The sequence below is a fragment of the Schistocerca nitens genome, chromosome 8 (assembly GCF_023898315.1).
Source record: "Schistocerca nitens isolate TAMUIC-IGC-003100 chromosome 8, iqSchNite1.1, whole genome shotgun sequence".
In the NCBI taxonomy this organism is placed as follows: Eukaryota; Metazoa; Arthropoda; class Insecta; order Orthoptera; family Acrididae; genus Schistocerca; species Schistocerca nitens.
The window spans coordinates 309,749,700-309,775,282 of record NC_064621.1 but is presented as its reverse complement, the minus strand read 5'-3'; the positions used below and the strand labels follow the sequence as shown (position 1 = coordinate 309,775,282).

The window sequence follows — 25,583 nt, the reverse complement described above, 5'->3', positions numbered from 1 at the left end:
GGTGGAGGAAGTACCCGAAAAGGAAAAAGAGTAGCCACGCCAGCACAACATACAGACATGGCACCATACAATCTTCGACCAAGAGTGCGAATGTCCTAGTGGAATCTCAGTAGACTGTGGATAGTATACATATGTAAATAATTAATAAATGATAATGGTTTCTTTTTTTAAGAAAAAAAAGTTGAACGTAGAAACATGTAGATCCTGTAATGAACAATGTATTCCTTCATTTCTTTGTTTTTGTTTTTACGAGATTGGTAGGTTCATAACCGTGTTGTTTGCTTTTTTCAGAAAACGCCATGCAAGCATTTCCTACACAAAACCTGTCCTACCTCAATTACTCCCTTGACAGTTCCCTTCTGAAGTCATTAGATACATTCATAAACTCACAGCAAGGCAAAATTGATGCCAATGTTATCATGAAACATGTCTTAAAATTAAAAGGTGAACACAAAACTAAAATTATAATCCTAGGAACGGGTATATCTGGAACCTTTGTGTTGGTGTTTCTGCTTTGTACAGTTTTCTTTTATTTAAGACGAAAAAATAAGCCAAATAATAATATACCACTCCATCAAATCCCTGTTAACTGGATGCCACACTCTTAACTGGTGTACTTCAGTGGTTACTCTTGAGCATTAGTGTATTAATTTTGTTTATTGTACTTCATTCTTTATTAAACAGTCTCTTGTTAAAATAAACAATACTGTAGAATAGATATTCTTGAATTCATATAGGGTTGATTAAACAGGTGTTGCTATGTAATTTTCTAAGTGAATAATCTATTTTTGTTTGTTCATTGTCATCAAGGTTTGTTACACTTATTACAACCATTTATGTAAGAACAATGTGATTCATGACCGTACAGTGAAGCGTGTGTAATCTTGTAAGTCGAGAGTTTTCATTGCTTGTGCTTTTGCCGTGTGAAGAGTGGAGGAATGTTGAGTAGTAAATTCGAGGGCGAATTTCTCCGAAGGGTGGAGGAATGTTGAGTGGTACTTAAGTAAATAAATTAGTGAAATAAAAGTGAACTAGAAATTAGAATATAAATGAAAAACTTGGTTTAGTTTAGAGAGTTACATACTCGCAAACAGCGGGCCGAACAGCAGAACAGAAGAGACAATGACCGTGAAGTCAGCAAGTTCTACATAAGTGGGCGCTGTCGATTCAGCCGTCAGGGCATCGCCCGACCGGCTCACGTGTTTCTCAGTTGTCGTATGTGAGCAAAGGCCCTCGCCTACATCCCAAGAGCCAATGACCGACGTAAAGAAGATTCTTCGAGAAGCTATTCAACGTGACAGAAGAGGCAATACCCGGCTCACGTGTTTCTCAGTTGTCACATGGGATCAAAAGCCCTCGCCTACATTCCAAGAGCCAATGACCGACGTTAAGAAGATTCTTTGAGGAGCTTCTCAACGTGACAGAAGAGGCAATGACCATGAAGTCGTTCACCTCCAGTAAACTGAAGTGAATAAATACGCGAGACGCAGTGGGCCAGACGGATGAAGACGGAGACGGAGACGAAGACGGAGACGGGGACGGAGACGAGACGAGAGACGAAGAAGGAAGAAAAGAAGAGTAGCAGTAGTTTTCAGTCAGTTTCGGTGCTGAAGACCGTCATGCAAGAAGAATCTGCATCATGCACAGATGAACCAAGTCCGCCGCTGTAATGGAATAGCAAGCAGCAGCCGCGGCGCCAGAAGACAGAAGTTAAAAGGTATTTGAAGTCGTATTTTTACGTACCCGGGTGACTCGTGAGGACGGGAAGGAGACGGCCTCACATCAGCAGTCACCTGTGAGCTGGGATGAAGACCTGACAGCCGAAGACTGACAAGCGGGAGTCCGTGGTTCGAGTCCGCCACACTGGCCTTCCCCCGCCGCGCGGCTCCGCTGGCCGATGCAGAACACACGCGGCCGCTTAGAGAAGAGAAACACTGGGACACGACACCCAAGGTATCATCCGATGCACGATTTCGCTCGCAATAATTAAACGGGCCACCTCGCGCTGCGCGTCTCCAGTCAACTGGGCGAGACGGCGACACGAGATACACACCGCTACGCGTAATCAGACGCCGCCGCCGCCGCCGCCGCCGCCGCTGCCGCAGCAGAAGACTTCACAAACGACACAGCTGCCGCTCTCCGAACCAGAACATCCCGTAAGATACAGTTGTACAAATCTTCGATAAAAGTTATCTTATGTAAAAATGATGTTTCATTCGACCTCATACCCGAGCCAAGGAAGAACCCACCCTGCCCACATGTTGTTAAGAGAGAAAAGTTAATTTATTTAATATTTTCACCCTGACAGAATGCTTTAGAATGCTCATCCTGACAATTGACTTGCATCAAAAGAGAAAGCCCAGTTACATTTAGTAGCAGAAGTGCTACATTTAGTAACACAACTGTTACAAAAGATCGAAGCTAATTTCGTTATCATGCTGAAATTAACGGTGGACATGGTGATCGGTGCGGATTTTCTGTATCAAAAACAAGCTGTGGTAAACATGGGAGCTGGTAACGTCACTTTTGAGAGAAGTTAACTTCTCTTGGAGCCAGGGCGGTACAGTGTCAAACACAGGTGGAAGAGCAAGAGTCTTCCAGAACTATGTAACGATGTTCCACCACTCAAACAAAATGGCATGGACAGAACGACCTGAACAATAGAATGAGATAGGTAAAAGTTTAGGACTTCACCAGGTAAGCCATATTTAAAAGGTATGATGAATAGTAACTTATAGGGATCAGTAAATAATGTCAAAGAAGCTGTGAAGTATATTTCAGACAGGACGTGACCAGGCGTCTGAAAGAGAAGAAGACAGAGGAGGAAAAACAAGAAGTACCTTAAACTTTTGTATGTAACAACTAACATGATATGTAGAATTTGCAAAGGTGAAATGGAGAAATCATAATCTACTAACATGACGTACTAAGATGCCTCACCACGACGCCACACATAATGAACACAAGGAGTATCATCAGCTTAAGATATCAGGAACAAATTGTAACCTGACAGAGAGACTAGAACTATAGCGCAGAGATAGGACGCCGAACCATGTAAAGAATTTCTTAAGAGGCGTAAATTAGGCATTAGGCACAAGGTAAATTAAGAGGAAAGATTTTTGTAGTCATGCCTGCTGCAAGAAACAATCGCATACTGCCCATGATGATGTGGCGGACGACAACTGAAAAAGTAAATGGGACGTGACTGGACGAGACCACTGATTTTCTAGAATGTGGAGGAGCCGACATGGGCATGAGAAAGATGGCGATTTGTAACCAAGGCAGCCCTTCTACCTGACTGCGGTAGCAACATTGCTGTGACAAAGAAAGTACAAGGAGGGTGGATGAGCAGGAGAAGATCGACGGGGGCTTTGCGAAAATTCACTTTCGACCGATACTTAAGTCGAAAGGACTGCCGAGAACGACAGCGCACAGAGTAGAAAAAAAAAACACTTCGCCAAAAGCCGCGACTTGGCTGAGGCACAATTTGGCAAAAAAATTACATGTAGAATCGCACTGTCGCCACTAGACTGCGATATTATATTGAACTACAGAGCTGAAGGAAAATCACTCAATCAATGCTGAACTACATGTCCTAATCAACGATTGAAACACTAACGAATGTAAAACTTCAAAACAACTTATTACTCAATAATTTCCTATATCCTGCCCAGAGGAGAGACAAGTTTCAAGTCTGAAGAAAGGAAGATGCTCGAAAGAACAGAAGACGAAGAGTCCCAAGATCGATGTTGAAAAGAGAGAATGGGCGAAAATATTTCAAGATACACCTTTCCAAATACCCATCCTATTGTAATTTAGTTGTACGCGAAGTTCTACAAAAATATAAATACCTTCAGCAATGTCTTGAGAAGGAAAATACATATTTTAAATCCAATAAACCTAGAAACTTCGCACATAAAAGATCGACATTCCTATGAGGGCCATACCAAATTAGGCAACATCCTGTTGCAAAATTCGATGAAGAAGGACAGTTCCGACAAACATCTCATACAAGTTCTTCAGCTTCGTGCAGAGACGTTCATCGCCAACCTCACGCAAGAATATTCGTAGATATCGTGTGAAAATAGTGGCCAAATCAAATTTAGGTAATGATGAGTGTCAGACAGAGAAAAGGCTGCAAAAAACCATAACCATTAACATTGGACTTCGATTGATTAACATCGATTCATCCCTCTATACAATATGTGTAAGTGTCTGGATAATAACTGTGTAACTGTCTTTTCATAATCTTTGTATCAGCGCCATGTGAAATCTCACATATTTTAAAAAGAGTACAATTTTATCTTTTCGCAAAATTTGAATATTCACTTATCGCTATAAATCTGTAATTATAATTTAATATCGTAATAAGCAACCTGTTAACATCTATTTGTGTGTGAGAGTGTGATTACAGATGAAAATATTGCTTATTATAACAAACAATTTTATTTTGATGGCGAAGACTGTATTTCTGAGATACAGACCTCTTATCTTGTCTTGTTGCACCATTATCTGTGGACATTTTTCATCTCTGTCTTGCACTACCACTGTCTTTGAACATGTTCTGTAGAATGTAAGCAACTTGCATTAAGTAGTTCTGCTTGTCTATTATGGAAGTATGCAGTTTAAATGTTGGATTGCAATAAAAATCTCGTCAAAACGCTTCTTCCGTCCTTCCTAAATTCATATTTGATCTTTTAGTTTGAATTTTGGCTACATTGTGTGTGATTTTACATAATATATTTTGATTAGATTTTTGTATTATTTCGTTGTATCAGAGTGCCCTGCCACAACAGTTTCAGTTGTAAATATTACAAAATTCCTCTAAAGTTCATTTTGTAAAGTCTCGGGTAATTCAAGTTCAGATGCAAATACAAAGTAATATTATGCTGTTATCTAACATGTTTAAGACTAGTTCTGACCTATCTTCCTATCACAGTTGTGCAAGGACACTTACAAACTTGGTGTTGAACCTAAGGCCTGCAAGGTAGGAGGATACCATCTCACGCATGCAGAGTTCAGAAGAGTGCAGTAATACAGACAGTGATGTAATCAGACAAAGATATCAATGTCGGTCTCAGTACACTCCCTGTAAAGGAAACGTTATCGCTAACAGAAATTAGTGTACGTGTTCAAGCATAACTATATGTTGGCAAAAAATGAAAGTCTTAGATTTTCACAGGTGTCGTTTCTATCATAGGACAGAGTGTAACTTCTGCTTCGTAATACTGAGATAAACAGCTTTTTCTTTCATGTGAGGTTTGGCTTTCTCTACACATTTATCTGACATCTCTCGCTGTGTTCCTGTTGAAAGGCTCTCCAAAGGGTCATCGTTAAAAGCAGGGACAAGGGGTGCTTTTGCTGACAGTTTGGCAATATAACATTGTGTTGCCATCATAGAATTCTCTTTCTGTCAGAACTATGTCTGTGGCTCGGGTCTGGGAAATTACTAGTGTTGCAATTAATAGTGTGAGTGTTAGAGATTTATATTAATGAAATGCTGGCATGTTTATTTGCTTTGCCGATCAATAATTCATACATTTTCACGTAAGTATGTTGTGTGATATATCGATTGAAATGGAATTATTTCAGGAATTCAATCTAAGGTGTGTTACATGGCGCTATTGTTGTAACTTAATTACTCTGAAAGTTAAAAAACAACACACAAGGTGTGCATACTGGCACTACTTATAAAACTTTTAGGTGAAGCAGCACTTGTTGACAACCGAAATTTTTTATACCACAATGTAAGTAAAATGGACCTTAAAATTAAATATTTAGACATCTAAATTGTCTGTATTACATATTAAAATGCTCACAGCTCACTTATTGGTACTACTGAAATACATTGTAAGTTAGTAAACGATCACAGTTCAATCTACACAGTAGTACCACACTAAATTCATCAAAATACATAAAAATTACTTATATAACATCATAAAATACACATGAGCATGACTGCTGGTCTAACTAACTGCTTGGACTGCACTTGTCAACAAGAATTACCAAAGTAAATAATACTATTCCCACATTTATGTTAGCCAAAGCTTGTCTGTAAAACTGATAACAAAGTCACTCAGACATTATAGTGACTTTGTGCTAGGGTATTAATTTTATCACATTTCAGCAGAGCATTACTTATACCACTGACAAGAGAACATACCCAAGAGTAAATAAACGATTTTCATTAAACTTTGTAGGTGTACAGAAGAGGTAAAATAATGCAATACATATGACTTGTTATTACCCAAATTCACTTTTAAGGGGTAAAACACAACTCAAAAGGTAATCTGGTATATTGAGTATAGAAGGAATATGATTATTTATAAAATAGTTTTTCAGGTGAAACCTGATATGTAATCAACATTCTTGAAAGCTGTATAATCAACCTTTATAACAATTTGAAATTTTGCAAAATATAATATACGTACTCCATTGTGTGCTATCATTTTCAAAGAAATCTCTTTACTATATCTTGAATCGTTTTTGCGAAGTGAAGATTGTTATACCCACATGATTCGCAATGCCCAAGGACGTGAATGACTGCATCATGTCATTCGGCAATAAAACCTAGTAATTAGATAATGAAATGAGGTATCCTTCTGCACTCAGTTTTAAATAAAATTTCGAAACCTTATCTACATTCCATTTACTGCAGTGTATAAGCAAAAATAGACCATATTCAAAGTTTGCTCAATGAGTTTTTATTTCTGTAAAACCTTAACAATTTCAAGCAGAGTATTGCTTAATTTGATGCAGCACAGTAACTATGACATAAGACGAAAAGAAATCCAGTCCTTTACTAAGTGAGGATATCAGACTATCATAAGTGCAAAAATAAAATATTTTCACCTAACAGTTTTCCAAAAATAGGATGATAAATATTTCACATCGGCTGGCATGCTGTCTCTCAGCACAGGCAACAGCATTTAGCGAGTAGTACAGCTGTAACAACAAGCACACTCAACACGGAATGCAGAGAGCAAGTCTGTGGCAGTGCGAGGGTTAAAGAAGCTTTTTAGACACGTATATGTACATGTTATAAAGCTTGTCTATGATATACTATTTGTGGAAAATGAGCTGTAAACAATATCCTGGCAGAGTATTTCCAACATTACTAATTAAAATATCTAAATGGTCATCGTTATTTTAATTATTTTACATGCCTTGGTTTAGCTTTTATATTATTATTTAACTTTTTACATTTGTGTTTTTTGTTATTTTAGTTCACTGTTTCATATATGTTTAATTTGTTAATTGAAATCAGTGGATAACTCGTTATTGTGATACAACATCATTATAATAATCGTAATCCTTAAAGAAGTGCACAAAACATTCCACAACTGTAATTGTGCCGTCGAGCCTTTTGGGATCAACAGATGGCCAAGTTTCTTGTCCTCAGGTACGACACTAAAGACTGTTTTTACACGCTGCCCACCTGCTCCTTCACACATTTCAAGAGTTTCGACTTATAATTCAAAAATCTTTTTTTGAAGCCCCAGATGTTCTTCTAATACCACAGAAATCTGTAAATCCAACGTCTGACCAGGTCAAAAGATACTTCGGAAATGTTTTCTTTGCCACTGGGGAAGAAAAATGTGGATTTTTGATACATTCTTGTAGTGGTCAGTGTGAAAGAACCATTTAGAACATTGAAAGGTGGCTACACTGAGCTACAGCGCCAGAGATCGCTAGAGAGCATTGTTCCACCGCCTCCACTGGCAGTGATTATTGAGAACTCGTAGTGGGCAGTGCTTGTCGAGGACTCGTAGTAGTCAGTTCGTGTTCAGATGTGCTAGCAGAGAGTGTTTGTTGAGATGTGCTAGTAGGGAGTGTTTGCTGAGATGTGATACTGAAAAGTTCTTGTTGAGATGTGGTAATAGCGAGTCGGTGTGGAGATATATTGTAATGATTAGAGTGATTTTGGTCAATATATGAGGGTAACGAAACTTGATTTATTTTTCATTATTTCCATGTTTTAAATAATGCGTCATTACAGATTCAGTCAACAAAGCATCTGGCTTGTGTTCTTGGATTAGAGTGTAATTCTGGCTTTCTTGAGTAATTATGGTATTTCTATTTCCTTTAATTAATTCAGTATAAATGATATTTAAAATTTCTTGTGTTGTTGAAGAAGAACCGTGCCAGATGCGTACGTTGAGTCATACTTCCACACACAGAACAGATACACTTGTGCTTTGGTTTCGTAGGTTTTATAGTTGCTGGGGACTTAATTAACTAATTGTGTTAATGAAAACTTCCATTTCATTCTTGTTATTGTTCTATGCAGTCAGATAGCGTAATAATACTAGTCAGGGCCAACCGTTACGAGACTTCGTAACCGAACAGACAGCTACTAAAGCAGAAATTAAAATTATTTGCATTACATTTTAATTAAGCCCCCATGCACGTGGCGACCGCTGCTTCGGATCGTCCCTTGGAATCTTCTGATTGTAAAAATAGTAGACAGTAGTATTGTTGTAGTAATTTGTAGTTTAGCAATTGTAGTCAATTTTGCATGTGTAGATTTGGTAATTGTCATTCTTCTAATGGTATTTTTTTTTTTGCAAAATTTCATTTCTGTTGTCTTGTCTACGGGTTTCACAATTAGTGCAATTATTTCAATTGTTCGATTAATCGTGTTTGAGGGAAACATTTCGTGTGAATGGTATTGTTGGAGATAAAGTGTCATTGTGTGTAATTTCATATAGTGACGAGTTTTGTATGTTTTGTAAATGATTACGCGGTCGATGAAAAAGGCAAAAATGATGGACAGTGAGAATGACGAAATTGTTGACATGGCGAACTCGCCAACACAGGACAACAGTATGATGAATAATGGAGTGGAAAACAATTTAATAAGTAAGGAAAATAGTCCGGAACCATTTCAAAATTTTTCTCAATCAGGAAATTCACAGAACACGAGATTAACGATAGAAGAGTCTGAAATAGTATCGAACACAGATAGCTTTACAGCTATGACGAAGGAAACTGGTTTTGCGGGAAATGTTAGAGGCGAAAAGAATTTCGAACCAGATCATACGGAACAGTTGATGAGTGCAATATTAAATTTGGGATCACAGTTACGATCTGAATTAAAAACAGAGATGGGAACTTTGGCAACACGGTTAGACTCACAAATGGAAACACGGATGGGAACAATGGAAACTCGGTTAGGATCTGAATTAAAAACAGTGGCAACACGTTTAGAAACAGAGTTGGAAACAATGGAAACACGGTTAGACTCACGAATAGGGACATGTTTCAAAAATATGAAAGATGAATTAAAGAAAGAAATCAGAGAAGAAGTACAACCGATTTTGAATTCTCACAATAATAGATTAATTGCAGTAGAGATTAGACAAAGGGAACAGGATAGAGAACAGGAAGAAAGAGATCGCGTGATAGTACAAAAATTTTCAGAGTTAAATTTACAACGTGCACACGATAAGAAAGAAATATTTGAGAGAATCGAGGAATCCGTACCAAATGACAGAATAAATAATCTAACACAACAATATGAACAGTTAACTACCAAATGTGTCAACACTGAAACCCGAGTCGCGACACTTACGGAAGACGTAAATAAACAGAAAGAAAAAATAGGTGACTTATCGGAAAGAGTTGAGGAGATTTCAGATAAATTGACAAATCTTAGTTTACATGGGGACAGAGATTCAGATGATACAGCACCATTGCCATTTGCAGAAACCGAAGAGTATCAGAACATAAATAAGCATGTTGAAAATCAGGGAAAATTTAATGAACGCGTTAAAAGGGAAGTTGAGGCATTACGAAAGCAAGTCAAACAAATTGAAGGCGAAATCGTAGGAAAAGACAGCAGAAGAAATTTAGAATCACAGATAGCAGAGGGCTTTGAAGAAGATAATTTGTTTCATTTACGGGACGCAACAAAAGAGCGCCAGGCGCGCGAACTTGACAATAATCGACATTCAAACTGTGACAGACGCGGTAGGTCTTTGTCGCCACGAGGCGAAAACTTTGACTATAAACACTTTTTGACTGTTCGGAAATTTAAGATCTTCCGCAATTCTAAGAATGACATACATCCATGTGCATGGTTAGATCAATTTATGTATGCACTCCCACCAAATTGGCCACTAAGTCACAAACTGGAATTTATGTGTGGATATTTAGAAAATGAACCGGCGACGCGGATGCGCGCACTCATTAGAGGTTGTAATAATCTGAATGATTTTTATCAAGCATTTCTATCGGCATATTGGTCCGAAAATACGCAAGACAGAGTCAAACACAGTCTTATTATGCAGCGTAATTTCAAACAGTCTGAGTTCCGCACGCCAGCGGAATATTTTGAAGACATGATTCGAAAGAATCAGTTCCTTTCCAACCCTTATAGCCCGACTGAATTAATTCGCATTTGTTTAACTAAGCTGCCACAATCCATAAGACAAATTGCTTTAGCCGGAAGATGTAAAGTCGACATTGAGACTTTTAAGACTTTGTTACAAGAACTTGAGTATGACAACGACGACGGGACTTCTTGTAACTTTTTCAGTAACAGTAATTACGATAGATTTTCAGAGAAAAGGGATAGTGATCGGAACGGGCATTATATGGGTAATTTTGAGAATGACAGACGTAACAGACAGGACAATAGATACCAGCCTTATGACAATAACAGACGTTCTAACAGAAATTACACAGACAATTATAATAACGGTAATTCTTACCGGAATGATCAATCATACGGAAACAGTAATCGGTATCATCAAGACAGAAATTATCCATACAATAATAGAAATTCTTACTACAGAAATGACCAGGGTAGTAGATACAACAATAATTACAGAAGTGACAGTCGAAATTATACAAGAAATAGTTATGCAGACAGACAGGAAAACAGAAATTTTAATAACAGACACAACCAAGAATTTGCATCTAACAGACAGGAAGGACCTAATTGGCATCTTCCGCGTGACAGAAATTCAGAGAGACAAGTGGAAATAGTAGAAATTGATCCGCGAAATGTCGGGAATAATCAAAGACGTGACGCAAACAATCGACAATGACTAGCAGCTTCGGCTTCTGGCAGCAATATAGACGGTTCAGAAAGTAATGACACTACAACTTTACACTACGTACGCTTTTCGAGTGTTTAGCAAGATCTGAATCAGATACAAAATGTTTAAGGTTTCTTACTTCTGATGTTTTCGTTGAGCATTATGACAACAGGATGTTTATTCATGACAATGACAATAGATACAGGGACGCGATGGAGGATATAATTAATAGCGAAGAAAAGGTTAAAAAAGCTGAAGTGCCAAATGACGTTGCAAGAGAAGAGCTGCACCATATTTTGACTTCACATGCTACAGTGTTTAGTCATCACACAGGAACTATACAAGGCTTACAATATTTATTTAAAGTAAAAGAACACACACCATTTCGCGGGAAAACGTACGCTATTCCTTTGGCTTACAGAGACAAGGTTAAGAATGAACTTCAATACATGTTAGATCAGGGCATTATTGAGCCAGCTGTCAGTCCTTATACCAGCCCACTACACGTTGTTCTTAAAAAGGATGGGTCAATTCGTTTGGTTCTGGATTCCAGACAGATAAATAATATCATTATTCCTGAAACTGACCGTCCACAAAATTTAGATGAACTTCTTCAACATTTCCATGGAATTAAAGTTTTATCCACGATTGATATGCGCGCAAGTTTTTGGCAAATAGAACTCCACCCTGATTGTAGAAAATATACTGCCTTTTTAGCCGCCTAGGTGCACATTTATTTCAAGAGATAGAAGAAAACGGCGTTGTAGTACAGAAGACTATTGCATTTGGAAGTCGTGTTCTCTCTAAATCCGAAAAGAATTATTCGATTACGGAACTTGAAGCTTTGGCTGTTGTTTGGGCTTTCACAAAATTTCGCACATTTTTGTTTGGTAGACATACTAAGGTTTACACTGATCGTCGAGCTTTGGAATTTCTTATGTCGACAAAATTAACTCATGGCAGATTGTCACGATGGGCGCTGTATCTACAGGAATTTGATTTTAGTATTGTTTACATACAGGGATCTTCAAATATTGTTGCTGATGCTTTATCACGTGCACCTATGGGTTTGAAACAAAGTGCTGAAGAGGACTGCAAAGAAAACCATTATTGTTTGATGTACATTCAAGGTGTTGCGTTTGAGAACTTTATTTCATCTTCGCTCCAGGACATCGCTAAGGAGCAAAATAAGGATCCAATCTGGAAGGACATTAAGGAGAAGTGGAGGAGAAAGGAAAGCGTAGCGATCAGACAGTATTATTTAGTTCGCAATGATATTCTTTTCAAACGAAAATCGGTCGACAACTCTGTTTGGTTAGTTTGTATTCCTGATGAGTGGGTCAATAAATTGATTTGGTACACACATTTTAGTTATGCGCACTTTGGTCCCAGAAAATGCTTTCATAAATTACGAGAAAATTGCTACTTCAGTAATATGGAAAAACGTATTCGATCTGTTCTTGCCAAATGCAAATTATGTCAAAAGGCTAAGCCGCCAACAATTTCTCACAGAGCACCGTTGTTTCCTATCATTCCAACGAAATTAAAGGAGATGGCTGCAGTTGATTTGTTCGGTCCAGTGGTTCGATCTACTAATGGTTTTGCGTACATTTTCGTAGCAGTGGAATTGACATCAAAATATGTGTGTTTTACACCTTTACGCAAAGCAACAGCTCGTTCAGTATCTAATGCTTTCATCAAACATTTTCTTAAAGAAGTTGGTCATGTTGATAAGGTTATATCAGATAATGGATCACAGTTTCGCTCTAAAATTTGGCTTCGTACTCTACGGCGTCGTAAGATTAAACCAATTTTATTTCACTTTTTCACCCTCAATCTAATGCTTCAGAGAGATGGATGAAGGAAATCAATAAATTGTGCCGTCTTTATTGTCATCAGAATCAGTATCTTCATATTTTTCAAAACATTCTGAATGAACTTCCTAATGACTCAACTTCTTTACCGCCTCTATTGATATTAAAAAATAAAGTACCAACAAATCGCATTTCTGAAATCGTTCCTTTTCCGCCTTCACGGAAACTGCGGCATTCTGAAGTTGTCAACTTGGCTCTACGAAATATTGCATCTGCGGCTGCTAGAAGAGAGAAATCAGCTAAACGTCCTGGTCGTTTAAAAATTTTGTCAGTTGGTCAAAAGGTGTTAATTAAGTCTCATCGTTTGTCTCACAAAGGAAAAGGCTTATGTCGCAAATTTTTTCTGCTTTATAACGGTCCATACAGAATTCGCAAAATTATCCATGATAACACTGTTGAAGTAGAAACTCTTAAATCTCGACGCTCTAAGGGAATACATCACATATCTAACGTTAAAATTTTTGTGGAATGACATACTTTAGAGAAACTAACAGCTACATGTAAACATGCGGAGAATACAAGGATACCGCGCCGTGTTCCGGCGGTGGCGCGTACTCAAAGCAACAGTGAAGTCTGCACGCCGCACAAGGCTGTCGTTGACCGCAAACAATTGCTTCCTACGTCACGCGCCTACAGCTGATCGAGCGCTCAGTGCGAATGCACTGACAGACGTAAACAAATACTCAGTCTAATTTCTCGGATTAAATTCAGTATAAAGCTATTGTGACTTTATAAATTATGTTATTAACGTTCAGTATTTTTCAGGATACGGTTGTATAAAATATTTAAGAATTTCAGGTAAATTCTGTGTGTGTCCGACGTTAAGAGGACTTGCTATCGAGATATTTTCAGGAAGAATGTAAAAAAAAAGGAAGTAAAAAACCAAAAAGGTAACGATTAATTAAGTTTATTTTTCAGGTAACATATTTCCACTTAGGTACGTACTTTAGACGTAATTTGCTGCTTGCGATTACGTGATTCATACTTTGTGCTAAATCTCATGTTCTATGAATTTACTTGTGAAGCGACGTGCTTGTGTACATTTACTGATTATGACAATTGATTAATGAACAGTGTTATTACTTGTGTATATTATGCATCGCTTGGCTGCTATGCCTTTTCACTGATGTCATATTTTTTTATTATGTGCCTGATGTGCTTATTTATTTAAATTATAATTGTCACCCTATTAGTTGTGCTGTTATGTATGTAGGTTCCACTTTGTGATTTATCTGCTTGCGCCTTCATGTTTACTTATTAAGATTACATACGAACATTTATTTGCTTATGCTGATATGATGCTAATGACTTGTTTATTACGTAAGATATATGTTTGCTGCTTTTTGTATGGATTGCATATTTACACATTTCTGTTTTGTTGTCATAACTACTTTTCAATTTAGAATATAGCAATGATGTACAGTGTACGAACATAGAGTTTAGGTTACACTGTGGTATTAATTATAGATTGTTCGCTTGGCAGAGCCTCGTTGTAGGAATTGTGCTGCATCCACTTGTTGACATTCAGTTCTCTACTGGTATAATGAACTGCTATAATTCGACGAACGACATGAGTACAAGAAACTTCATAGAAGTCACATGAGCTGAGGTTTTATGGAAGCTGTATAAATTTATGCTAATAGGAAGGAAGCTAACGACATGACATACCAAAACTAGGTTTAGACCATTGACAGTTATTACACTGCATTTTTCGTGAGCAATTGAAATAGGAAGTGACACTTGACACAAAAAATACTCCACATGTTTGCTTCTGCTAGGATTCTTGAAGTGGTGTACACACTGTGAAATATTATGATCATTCACACTCCGTAATCGTACTTAATTACTGAGAGTTATTCGAACTAAGTCTGTTAGAGGTCATGTATGCATTTCTTTTATTTAATGATGGACAAGGAACCAAAATGTATCTTATAATTTATAATGAGTAGCAGATTTGGATCAGATGGATTACACGAGAGGTTGTGTGTTGACATTGTGTCTTCGGATTGTATGAGATGATGAATTGAAGTTTGCACTAGAATTTTGTCTGTACTTGTTCGAGGAGACTGACTAGAGGAAAGAGTTGTTATGGAAGTAAAATGATATTGGTGCTGAGGTTTATATATATCGACGTAGTGAAGAGGTATTATTGAAGTATTAAGATTAAGTGATGATTATTGGAGTTTTCGTGGACAAGAGGTAAGGTAAATGATATTGATGATAAGGTTTATATGTATCGACGTATTGAAGAGGTATTAGTGAAGTATTGAGATTATGCTGATGATTATTGGAGTTTTGGTGGATAAGAGGTAAAGTAAGTGAGGAGCATATTTTTTTGTTGGTCCATATGGAACAAGGAGGATGAAGATGGCAGACTAGAACATTCAAGTAGAAGGAAGATTGTCTACACACACACTTTGTCAAATCACAAAGCAGTATATACTTTTTTTTTGAGAGAGGAAACATTTGCATATCTTGGTACACTGACAGTTGTTCAGCAACCGTACATTTTGATCTGGCTTGGCAAACATTGGTCTTGACATGATGACTATGACGTTGACTTAACTATTATTGACTGTTATACATTGCTGCCACTACTACTTGATACACATGTCGAACATAAAATTTTGACAGAATTGCATTTACACAGTTAACACTATTCAATTACACAGTAGTACTTAATGTGGATGAAAGATGAGTGAGTGTGTTTTGTGTGTTTTCCTTTCCTAATCCCGTGCATGGGGGCTTAATTAAAATAGAATGCAAATAATTTTAAGTTTTGATTTAGTAGCTGTCTGTTCGGTTACGAAGTCTCGTAACGGTTGGCCCTGACTAGTATTATTACGCTATCTGACTGCATAGAACAATAACAAGAATGAAATGGAAATTTTCATTAACACAATTAGTTAATTAAGTCCCCAGCAACTATAAAACCTACGAAACCAAAGCACAAGTGTATCTGTTCTGTGTGGAAGTATGACTCAACGTACGCATCTGGCACGGTTCTTCTTCAACAACACAAGAAATTTTAAATATCATTTATACTGAATTAATTAAAGGAAATAGAAATACCATAATTACTCAAGAAAACCAGAATTACACTCTAATCCAAGAACACAAGCCAGATGCTTTGTTGACTGAATCTGTAATGACGCATTATTTAAAACATGGAAATAATGAAAAATAAATCAAGTTTCGTTACCTTCATATATTGACCAAAATCACTCTAATCATTACAATATATCTCCACACCGACTCGCTATTACCACATCTCAACAAGAACTTTTCAGTATCACATCTCAGCAAGCACTCCCTACTAGCACATCTCAACAAACACTCTCTGCTAGCACATCTGAACACGAACTGACTACTACGAGTCCTCGACAAGCACTGCCCACTACGAGTTCTCAATAATCACTGCCAGTGGAGGCGGCGGAACAATGCTCTCTAGCGATCTCTGGCGCTGTAGCTCAGTGTAGCCACCTTTCAACATCGTACCTGAAGTCGATAGATCTGTTCTTCTGGTGATCCTAAAGTGAGCGATGGCAAATGTCCAGCCATGCCACTTACATGCTTTTAACGTGTTACCACGTTTGCGATGAGTACCTGGAAAGCACGCATCTGATGAGCGAAACCATTCAGATAAATCAAATAATAAGCGATCTGTGTCGATATGTCTGTACATTAGTTACATGAAAATTAACTTCTTATCTTGGCGGCCGTGACAGGTAGAGAACTGTGGAATTTTCTTGATCTATCTGAGCTTCTAGCCAATCTCTAATATCTAATGACCTGTGGCAGCATGTATTCTGAAGGACGGAAGTTTAAATCCCTGGCTGCCCATCGTAATTTGGAATTTTCATGACTCAATAAATCGCTTGAGGCTTAGAAAGGACACGGTTAACGTCCTTTCCTAGCCTCTAGAGACCTTGTCGTCGACGGTATGTCAAACGCTAAGCTTGCTTCCTTTGGATACGGATTGCACATAAACTAAGCAAAGTGACTGTGGAAGTGCACTGTAGAACCACTTTACCAAGTCATCCTCTGGCCCAAAGTGTGTCTGTCTTATACATACATAATGCAGGTGCTCACCAAGTGACAACGTGTCATCTTCGTGCACCTCTGGGGCAGCCACTTTGCCCGGTCCGGACTGCTCTGTGATGAGGAACTGCACGTGGTCACACTCTTCCTTGGTACGAAGAATCTGCACATCCACCTCGGTGCCGTGTAGTTTGCTGGCCACCGTCTGAAAGCACACAGAGACTAAAGATCCGTAGTGGGTATTAATGTTTTTAGGAACACAATTGTAATACAGCCCATTACTTCACACTGGGTATTTTTGGTGGACGTGTGTGGTAAGTATTCTGTAGAAACGAGAGCAAATAAACCTATTTTCTGTAAAGGGATCTAGGTTTAAAACGAGTAGCTACACGTTGATGTTCCTCTATCCAAAGTGAGGCTGTTCACACATGAATTACACTTCTACATGTTTATTAAATACAATCGGGACTTTAATTTTATGGTTTGGAACCAGATCCCATCAACATTCTGCCACGATATTTCAGCCCAGAGACGTAAGGCCATCCTCAGGTGCGTAGACGATGTATTGAAGATACCTGATGCAGTCGTTGTATTTACAGCGAATTCCATACATGCGAATCGTACTGGCGTTTACGGCGCATGAGTTAGGAGGTGACATGAGCGACGCAGCCAAGTTGTGTGTGCTGACCTCAGAGGTGTAAAAAGAACAAACTAATCGCTGAGTATCGACTGAGCATGTCGATTCCGTTGTGACCGCATCATTTTAATAATAGGATTCCAATTTTTATCAAGCTCAAAACCGTTGTCAAGATTCATTAAATCATCACCAAGACGTACTTCCACGGAGTCTTTAATTACAGAGTCCCAGAAGCTGGAAACCGGTGCTAAAATTTTTGTATTATTGTATTCCATTGAATGTACCATGGAAATGCAATGTTCTGCCACTGTTGATTTTAAAGGTTTCCGCGGATGGGTGTGTGTCTTTCGTGTTCTACACAGCGTTCCTGGACCGTTCGAATCGTCTGACCTATATATGCAGAGCCACAGCCACAGGGAATTTTATAAACAACCGCTCTCCTCAACTGTAATTCGTCTTTAACGGATCCAGCTAAGGTCCTGCTCTTTGCTGGTGGACGGAAGATGACCTTAATATTATTCTTCTTAAACAATCTGCCTGTTTTAGAAGATACGTTCCAGGCAAGTGGAAGGAACGCAGTTGATTTACAGTCATCATCAGTCTCCTCAGAACGTTGCTTCTTGTTATTATAATTGTGCATGGCCTTCCGTATTTTACGTCATCTTCCGTCCACTAGCAAAGAGGAGGGCCTTAGTTGGAGCCGTTAAAGACGAATTACAATTGAAGAAGGCGGGCCAACGACTAGCTAGTTCATTCTTCACCACTGAGGGCAGCACACACAACCTGGCTGCCTCGCGCAATTGAGGAAGGCGGCCCAACGACTAGTTTGTTCTTTCTTCAGCACTGAGGGCAGCACACACAACCTGGCTGCCTCGCGCACGTCACCGCCTAACGTATGTGTCGTAAACCGCTAGCACGATTCGAATGCGCGGAATTCGCTGTAAATACAATAACTGCATCAAGTGTCATCAGTTCTTCGTCTACTCACCTGAGGATGGCCGGACGTCTCTGGGCCGAAATATATTGGCAGAATGTTGATGGCATCCGGCAGCAAACCCGAAAATCAATGGAAGAAGAAATACGCGGAGAAAATTTCAGAAGTCACACAAACGCAGCTCCTCCACAGGTGATGTCACGAACACAAACTTTTACAGTGGCACTTTGAAACGTTTCTGTCAAAAACGTTGCATGTTATCTTTCTCTGATTTCATGATGTCTCCACTTCATACTGGCACCTCGAATTATTGATGTGTTTTTTGATCCAACCCATGAGATATCTGAGCAGTGGGACATGCATATTTCACAATAATGTAACTAAACGATACAGAGAAACTGTGTTCTGCGTCGGTCTAACGTGGTAGTTTCACCGTCGTTAGCCTGGTAGCGGGAGAGACCCTATGAATCAGTTCCGATTACGGCGGGATTCGTTATCGCGGAGGTTGCTAAATTTACAGAATTTACAAAAAATACGTGGAGTTTAGAACGTGCCTGAAAAGGTTGGTCGTCCTCTCGTCAAATTTCTGTGCAATGAGCCCAACTGACTCTCGAAGAGGCACCCTGGTGAATAACGAGACAAAGTCAAAACTCACCAGGATATCTTTCAGCTTGAAGTTCTCGAGACGTTTTACGAAATCCATAGAATTCCGAACGTGATGAGGGCATTTACCTACGTAAGGGCTTAGTAGTTCTGCCAGGTACTTGGCCAGCAAATATGTAGGTGCCCTAATGTTGCTGAAAATTGGGCGTAACGCCATCCCTTCTTTGTGGACTTTAGGGAGTCCATAAAGTCTTGGCGGTACAGGTCCTTGAGGTGTCAATTTCTTGGAGACACCCTCTGGTAAATCCGCGTCCTTGAGAAGAGCCCTAGTATTGTTCTCCACCTTCTTTGTGGGGTCAGCGTTGATCTTCCTGCAAGATTCGTCACTTAGCAGGCTCTGCATCTTCTCAATGTAGTCCTTATGTGAAAGGACAACTGTAGCATTGCCTTTGTCAGCTGGTAAGACAACAGTCTCAGGGCTCAGTCTCAGGTCTCGAGTGGCTGTCCGCTCCCTGCTGATAATATTCGACTTGATCGGTTTAGTTCCCGTCAGAGCACGGCAGGTTTCCCGGCGCACCTCTTCAGCTGATTCAGGTGGTCGTCGCGCAGCAACCTGTTCAACTGAACTGACGATCTCCGCTGCCGGCGTGAGCCTAGGTGTGGGTGCAAAATTAAGTCCCTTCTCCAGAACAGAGACTGCATCACCAGTCAGCTCAATGTCCCTGAGATTAATGGCCGTCTTGCGTGGGGCCTCCAGCGATGGTTTGTCAGAGGGACGAGAAAATTTAGATATCTGACGTCCGAGGCCTTCTTATGTGCAGCATCGGCGGTCACCCAGGTAACACCATCAATACAGTTCCAGGTCCCGGAATTAAAATGATTGGCAAGTGGTAAATGTAATTTAAGTAGTTCCTGGGAGTTGTACTCAAGGCTGCGGCGGGTAAAGGGCACCCTCTCACGAACCAATGTGAGGCTAGCACGCTTCTTAATTCTCTTAGCTGCAGAGTCGATGTGATGCGTGACCTTAGCAAAGTTTGGCACAACCTGATCGGCACGACATCTCTTCAGGAAGGCAAGAGAACTCAGCAAACAGCTCATTCGGTGGCGCAGCTTGCCAGATTTATTCATGCTGCGATACATCGCCTCCACGTAGAGGTAAATGACGTGATTCTTCAACTTCTCCTGGCGTATTTCTTGCTCGAACAGTCCACGAGTGTACTGCCGGTCCATAGTGTCCAACGGGCACAATATTTCGGCGATCTGACATGTCACCATCGTCAGGTGCGCTGACAAACAGCTCCTGAGGGCGGGCGGCCGTTCTAAATCCCCTCCCTCCGCGAGGCGCTCTCTCCGCGGTCCGCGCCCGTGGCCGCGCGTCGGCGGTCGCTGACACGCTGGCGTCGGCGTCTGTGGTGGCGTCGGTGTAACTGCCTCGTCAGCCCTGGTCGCTCGTCCGTTTTCTGTGCTGAGTCTCTTTTTAATTAGACTCATTCCTGATTCCCACGCCTTTCTGAGGTTATAGCCGCAATCTCTGTTGATGAGTCCGTCCCTGGTACGAATTCCGATAGCCTCTCTAACGACGCTGTCCCCGTATTTAGATGTCTGTGCCAAGACCCTGGTATGTTGGTAGTCCATTTCGTGATTCAACAAAATTTCAGAGTAATTGACACACATACTTACATTATGTCATGACAACGACAAATCGGTAGTTATAACGGAAAAAACCGAAAACCTTCTCTGTGAACATATTACTTTTATATGTCTCCCATACCTTTAATTATTCCCGGTATGTGATGAAACATTTATTCTGCAGGGAAGAATGAAAGATGAACGCCCAGCTAAATTAAAAACGCATCGAAGCTGGCGCAATTCAGAATCGAGCGGTCTAACAAGGAGAGCGACCTAAATAAGCAGAAATTGAGATAAAAAAAGTGAGATCGAGGACTGCTATACTAATCAGTTACGTCGATGATCTTTGTTCATTTAGAGAATATATGCATGGTTACAGCAGTTTTTTTGGAAATTTGTGGTAAGAACCTATGGGACCAAACTGCTGACGTCATCAGTCCCTAAGCATACACACTACTTAAACTAACTTAAACTAAATTACGCTAATGACAACACCAACCCACCCATGCCCGAGGGAGGACTCGAATCTCCAGCGGGGTGGGGTGGGGGGGTGGGGGTGGGGGGAGCCGTGACAAGACGGCTTAGTCAGTGTGGCTACCCCACGCGGGTAAAGTTGTGATATGTACGGTAAAGTTTATATGTCCCTAAAGCTTTATACTTTTCATTTGCGCACTTTTTTAAGTATAAATATTAACTTATTTGTTCTTTAAGGGATAAGCTTTGAAGTTAATAACCTATAATTTGTTTTATAAAAATATAATAGTAAGCTTTAAACCAGCTATCTTTAAGATTAAGTTTTAATTCATTATTTTTTATTTTGATTTCATAATTATTTTAGGTTTTTTATTAAGATTATTAATTTAATTTTAGAATTTTTGTAATAATGATAGAATTAGTATATTTATTTGTATAAAATTTTTACCTTTTAAACTTATTATAAGGAACTAGGCAAAATTGATTTCCGCCTGTTTATCAAAAACATGTCCTCTTGAAAATACTTTGAGCTCTGGCCTGCTCACTGAGCAGATTTTTAAAGAGCCGCAGTATTTTGACCGTGCAAAGGTAACATAATCATTAGTCTCTTAATTAGTGGTTGGAATGAATGGCTTGACGAGAAAGCAACTGTCTCTTAGTAAATTTTTGAATTTAACTTTTGAGTCAAAAGGCTTAAATTCTTCTTTAGGACGAGAAGACCCTATAGAGCTTAACATTTTACTTTTATAAAGTTTTTTGTTTGTCTTTCTATATTTAATGATGATGCTTTGTTGGGGTGACATGTAGAATAAATAAACTCTTCATTAATATATCATTTATTTATGTTTGTTGTTTTGATCCATAATTTATGATCATTAGATTAAGTTACCTTAGGGATAACAGCGTAATTGTTTTTGAGAGCTCATATCGACAAAGCAGATTGCGATCTCGATATTGGATTAAGAAAAATTTTGGGTGCAGGAGCCCAGTAATTAGGTCTGTTCGACCTTTAAATTCTTACATGATCTGAGTTCAGACTGACGTGATCCAGGTCGGTTTCTATCCTAAGATTATTAATCCATATTAGTATGAAAGGACCATATGGTTGAAATATTTTTTATTATATTGACTAATATTAATTAATTTACTATTTTGACAAATTAATGTGTTGAATTTATATTCATTTATGTAGATTTTTTCTACAAATAGTATTGATACTTTATGATTTATTTATGTTTATTTTAAATTTTCTTTTATTAGTTATTTGTGTTTTAATTAGTGTTGCTTTTCAAACTTTATTAGAGCGTAAGGTTTTAGGTTATATTCAGATTCGTAAGGGTCCAAATAAGGTAGGATTTGTAGGAATCACACAACCCTTAGGTGATGCTATTAAGTTGATTTGTAAGGAGCAGCCAATTCCTATTATATCTAATTATTTACTTTATTATGTATGTCCTGTTTTTAATTTAATAATTTCTTTGGGTGTTTGATTAATTTTTCCGTACTTAACTTATATATGTTCTTTTTCTTATCGGTTTTTGTTTTTTTATGTTGCACTAGATTAGGTGTTTATACCGTTATGATTGCTGGTTGATCTTCTAATTCAAATTATTCTTTATTAGGTTCTCTTCATTCTGTTGCTCAAACAATTTCATATGAAGTTAGTTTAGCTTTAATTTTATTATCTTTAATTATTTTAATTGGTAGTTTTAACATGTTTGATTTTATAAATTATCGGCTTTATTGTTTCTAGAATGAAATATTCACTCTACAGCGGAGTGCGCGCTGATATGAAACTTCCTGGGAGATTAAAACTGTGTGCCAGACCGAGACTCGAACTCGGGACCTTTGCCTTTCGTGGGCAAAGGTCCCGAGTTCGAGTCTTGGTCCGGCACACAGTTTTAATCTGCCAGGAAGTTTCAGCTTTATTGTTGATTTGTTATTATTTCTTTTCCTTTAGCTTTATCTTGCTTTGCTTCTTGTTTAGCCGAAACTAACCATTGACCTTTCGACTTTCAGGTTTTAATATTGAATATGTTGCAGGTGGTTTTACTTTAATTTTTTTTATCTGCGTATACTAGAAGTGTTTTTATAAGAATATTATTAGCTTTAATTTCTTTAGGTGGTGATTTTTATTCTTTTATATTTTTTATTAAGCTTGCTATTATATCCTTTGGCTTTATTTGAGTTCGGGGTACATTACCACGGTTCCGTTATGATAAGCCAATATACTTAGCTTGAAAAAGTTTTTTACCTTTATCTTTAAATTTTCTTATTTTCTTTGTTGGTTAATTAGGAATTGATCGTAGAATTGCATACGCAAATAAGAAATATCGTTCCGGTTGAATATGAACTGGTGTTAGTAATGGATTAGCAGGTACAAAATTATCTGGATCTCCTAGGAGGTAAGGATTAATTAAGCATAACATAATTAATAATGATGTTATTAATACGAATGTAATAGAGTCCTTGAAAGTAAAGTATGGGTGAAATGGGATTTTTTCAATATCTCCGTTTAGTCCTAAGGGGTTATTAGACCCTGTTTGGTGAAGAAAGAATAAGTGAATTGCAGCTATAGCTGCAATAATAAATTGTAATACAAAATGGAATGTGAAAAATCGATTTAATGTTGCGTTATCAACGGCAAATCCCCCCCATAACCATTGAACTAAATCTGTTCCTAAATATGGAATTGCTGATAATAAATTAGTAATTACTGTTGCACCTCAAAATGATATTTGACCTCAAGGTAAAACAGATCCTATAAATGCAGTTGCTATAACTAAGAATAGAATTACTGTACCAATTATTCAGGTGTGTATGTATATATAAGATCCATAGTAAATTCCTCGTCCTACATGCAAATAAATACAAATAAAAAATATAAATGCTCCATTTGCATGTAAAGTTCGAATAATTCAACCATTATTTACGTCTCGGCAGATGTTTACTACACTACTAAATGCTAATTCAATATTTGATGTATAATGTATAGCTAAAAATGCATGGCTGTCTTCAGTTACACACATCAGCTACAGAATGCGGGTGACCTTGAACGGGACTTAACCGCTGCACGAGGCGCCTGGCGGATCGCCCTAGAGTTTTAACTAAGCGCGATCCGCTGGAAAAGTCCGTTTCCGGTGCCGCCATTGCGGTTTATCAGCGCTGTACTTCCTGCCGCGCCCTTCTTATCAGTGATTACGTCACTGCTACTGAGGCAGCTGCACGCTCATTCCATTCGAGGCAGCCGCACAGTACAGACAGCCATGCTTCACTGTAGCTGAAGATACAGAAGCGCGTTTATAGTACTGTACATACTTCTTAATTTATTATCAGCTTAGGGTGAATTACCAAGCATAACCCTAGCAGGGACCCAAAATTTCATCAAAATGAAATTTTTGTTGGTGCAGGTAAATCAACTAAAGAGTTATTAATAATTTTAATTAAAGGATGTCTTAATCGTAAGGGTTTATTGATTAGTAAATTATCTTATTTTACGAATAGAAACGTTTAAAAGAAAATATATGATAATCAGTATCTTTACATTACTGTTCCTGTTATTAATCCAACTAAAAGAGTTTGTAGGATAATGAAAAGCATTATTGATACTGGGTGTCTTAATTTAATAAAATTAATATTTATTACTTTTGATAGTGATATAATTATTATTTTAATCATTTCAGGGGTTAGTTTATTTAAAATATCGGTTTTGGGGACCGATGATGGAAGCTTTTTCACCTCTGAAGTTTTAAAAGTGGGATTAGACTTATTTCCGGTTTACCATACCGGCGTTTTTTTAAACTATTAAAACTAATGTTTATATTCTCTGTTTTTACTTCTTTATTGGTTTATTTTGCTGGTGTTTATGTTTTTTCTTCTAAAAGTAAACATTTATTGATTGTTCTTCTGAGATTAGAGTATGTTGTTCTTTCTTTGGTTATATTAATTATTGTTTTTCTTATTGAGTTTGATTATGATTATGTCTTTCCTGTTATTTTTTTAGTTTTTTCTGTTTGTGTAGGTGCTTTAGGTCTTTCCATTTTAGTTTCAATAATTCGTTCTCATAGTAATGATTTTTTTAATTCTTTTGGACTATATTTAGGTTAAAGTATTTATTTATAACATTTTTTTGGTTCCTCTTTGTTTGCTGAATAATTGTTGATGGTTGGTTCATTCTTTAATGTTTCTGCCTAATTTGTGTTTATTCATATGCAGATTTGAATATAATTATATATTATTTTGGTATTGATTATTTTTCTTTTAGTTTGATTTTGTTGAGTTTTTGAATTTGTTCTTTAATAATTACTGCTAGAGGTTCAGTTATTTTAAGTTCTTATCATTCTTAT

At 38.1% G+C, this 25,583-nt stretch overlaps 1 protein-coding gene across 1 annotated transcript in view; it reads right to left on the bottom strand.

Annotated features, from left to right (window-relative positions):
• LOC126198632 (guanylate cyclase soluble subunit beta-1) overlaps positions 1-25,583 on the bottom strand; it is a 264,556-nt gene that overhangs the window by 145,601 nt on the left and 93,372 nt on the right. Inside the window, exon 6 of the mRNA XM_049935094.1 lies at positions 17,012-17,165. Within this exon, the coding sequence (XP_049791051.1) occupies positions 17,012-17,165 (154 nt within the window). The remainder of the gene's footprint in view (positions 1-17,011; positions 17,166-25,583) is intronic.